Raw genomic sequence first — 1,914 nt, forward strand, 5'->3', positions numbered from 1 at the left:
AAAACCCTTTCGGGGGCACGACTGGCTGACTGGGGAGGTAGTGCCCGGACAGGCAGGAGTCAACCCATCCCTGCCCTCCCCGCTGCAAAACAACAACTACAAGAAGCTATTAAAACAACTCGGGCTCTGTTTTTATCGCCTGAGCCTAAGGTTGGAACATAAATAAATAAATCGCAATACTCCTGGTGCGCAGTTCTGCCAAATTCTCCTATTTTTATGCCCCGCAGGTGAGAAACTTGGCAAATGGCCGCTCGGAGTTCGCATTTACAGGATGATTATTGCGATTTTGGCTGTTAAGGGGCTGGTTCCTGCTGCCCCTCGGCTGGACTAGCCCCCCAACCCTCCACCCCCATGTCCCGGCTGCCACCAAACTCCGCGCCCGACGGCCCCTCCCCTCGGTCTCTGGGGAGCAAGGGGCAAGCCCCGGGCCATCGCAAGTAAAATGGATGGAAGGAACAGAGGAAAGTCGCAAAGGTGGTGAAAAGGCTGCTCAGGGGCACACTCGGCAACTCCGACAAACAGAAGCATTAATTTTAAATCGGAAAGGGTGTACGATGCTGCACTGACAGGCAGAGAGACGGGGTTGCTGGAGTATTTTGTCACTTAGGAAAACGATTTCTGTCTCTGCTAGAAATTGCTTGGAATTGACACAACACAGTCGCTGCTTCAATCTTTAACGCTTCAAGATAAAATGAAATGATACCTTTAATCAATGGGTGAGACCATACAGGGTAGAAAATGAGCATAGCTATTACCTGTTTTAATTGCATACTTCAGAGTTGTTCTGCAGTTCAATAGAATTTCTTCCAAGGTCTGTGGCTGGTCTGCCAGCTCCCAGTTATATTCCTGAAGCAGCTCATTTGGGTAATGGAAATCAATAACTTTCGTTGATCTATCAAAACTTTTCACCACATACTGAAGTAAAATGTCCACAACATCTTGTAGGAAAGACATGGTTGTTATTTCTCCGTTGCATGCCGGCAGAAGATCTGGGAATGGAGACATGTAAAGATAATTTCATTTTATGACCATACACAGATTTTGGACAAAGGCTTCTCCCATTTATGCTTAGGAAATCTCTTCCCCGTATTTAATACAAATAAACTTTGTTTTCATTTCATAAGCAAATTCGTAAGACTGTATTTTTAAGTAATGTTCTGAGATGTAACACTTACACTTTAATAACCTATCTAAAATAGGAAATTTTGCCCACAGAGTATTTCAGGCAATTTTTAAGACAATGAGGGAGAGCGGGGAAACAAGAAAAAAGGGAAAATGAATCTCAGGAAAAATAAATATTGGTAAACAAACGCTACAAGAAACACTCTAACAACGGCCATTTCCCTTGCAATAAAATACCTTCATCGACACTCTCCAGTGCAAGTAACTTGTTGATAATTTAATGCCTTTCTCTGAGCAGATGCTGCACGGTCTCAGTGCGCACACCGGCAGCTTTTGTTTAAGGGCGATGGCTCCGGCAGAGCCGAGCTGTTGTGGAACCCCCTAATTTGGGGTAACCCGTGAGCGGTCAGACAGGCAGGGGTAACCCGGGTGCGGTCAGAGAGGCAGCGGCAGAGTCGCAGAGCGCTTGCAGCAGCTCTCTCACGGCGGGGGCAGGAGGGCAGAACTCGTCCCGCCCGGCCGTGCGAACGGGAGCTGTTCTGCGGGGAGCTCCGATCTGCTCAGGAGCGACAACGCTACCTCCAAGGTCAGAAAAGATGAAATACAAAAATACCTCGAATTAAAATAAATCGGTAAAAGAGAGCTCTTATTCCCTCTTCCCCTCAAACCTTAATTACACCGCAGAGATTTCAACGATAAGGTCGCTGCTGTCAAGACTCCTTAGAAAGAGCAACCTGCGGCTCCACCCCGTCGGCTTTTAATTGTGCTTTTTTTCCCCCCCTCCGGGACCTT

At 47.1% G+C, this 1,914-nt stretch overlaps 1 protein-coding gene across 1 annotated transcript in view; it reads right to left on the bottom strand.

The window, feature by feature from the left end:
• The window catches only part of GAD2 (glutamate decarboxylase 2 (pancreatic islets and brain, 65kDa)), a gene marked incomplete at its 5' end in the record, with an annotated part of 37,082 nt that extends 36,093 nt beyond the window's left edge, over positions 1 to 989 (bottom strand). Inside the window, one exon of the mRNA XM_009873956.1 lies at positions 756 to 989. Coding sequence (XP_009872258.1) covers positions 756 to 989 — 234 coding nt within the window. The remainder of the gene's footprint in view (positions 1 to 755) is intronic.
• Positions 990 to 1,914: the final 925 nt, after the last annotated feature.

Source organism: Apaloderma vittatum, unplaced genomic scaffold (assembly GCF_000703405.1).
Source record: "Apaloderma vittatum isolate BGI_N311 unplaced genomic scaffold, ASM70340v1 scaffold19597, whole genome shotgun sequence".
Classification (NCBI taxonomy): domain Eukaryota; kingdom Metazoa; phylum Chordata; class Aves; order Trogoniformes; family Trogonidae; genus Apaloderma; species Apaloderma vittatum.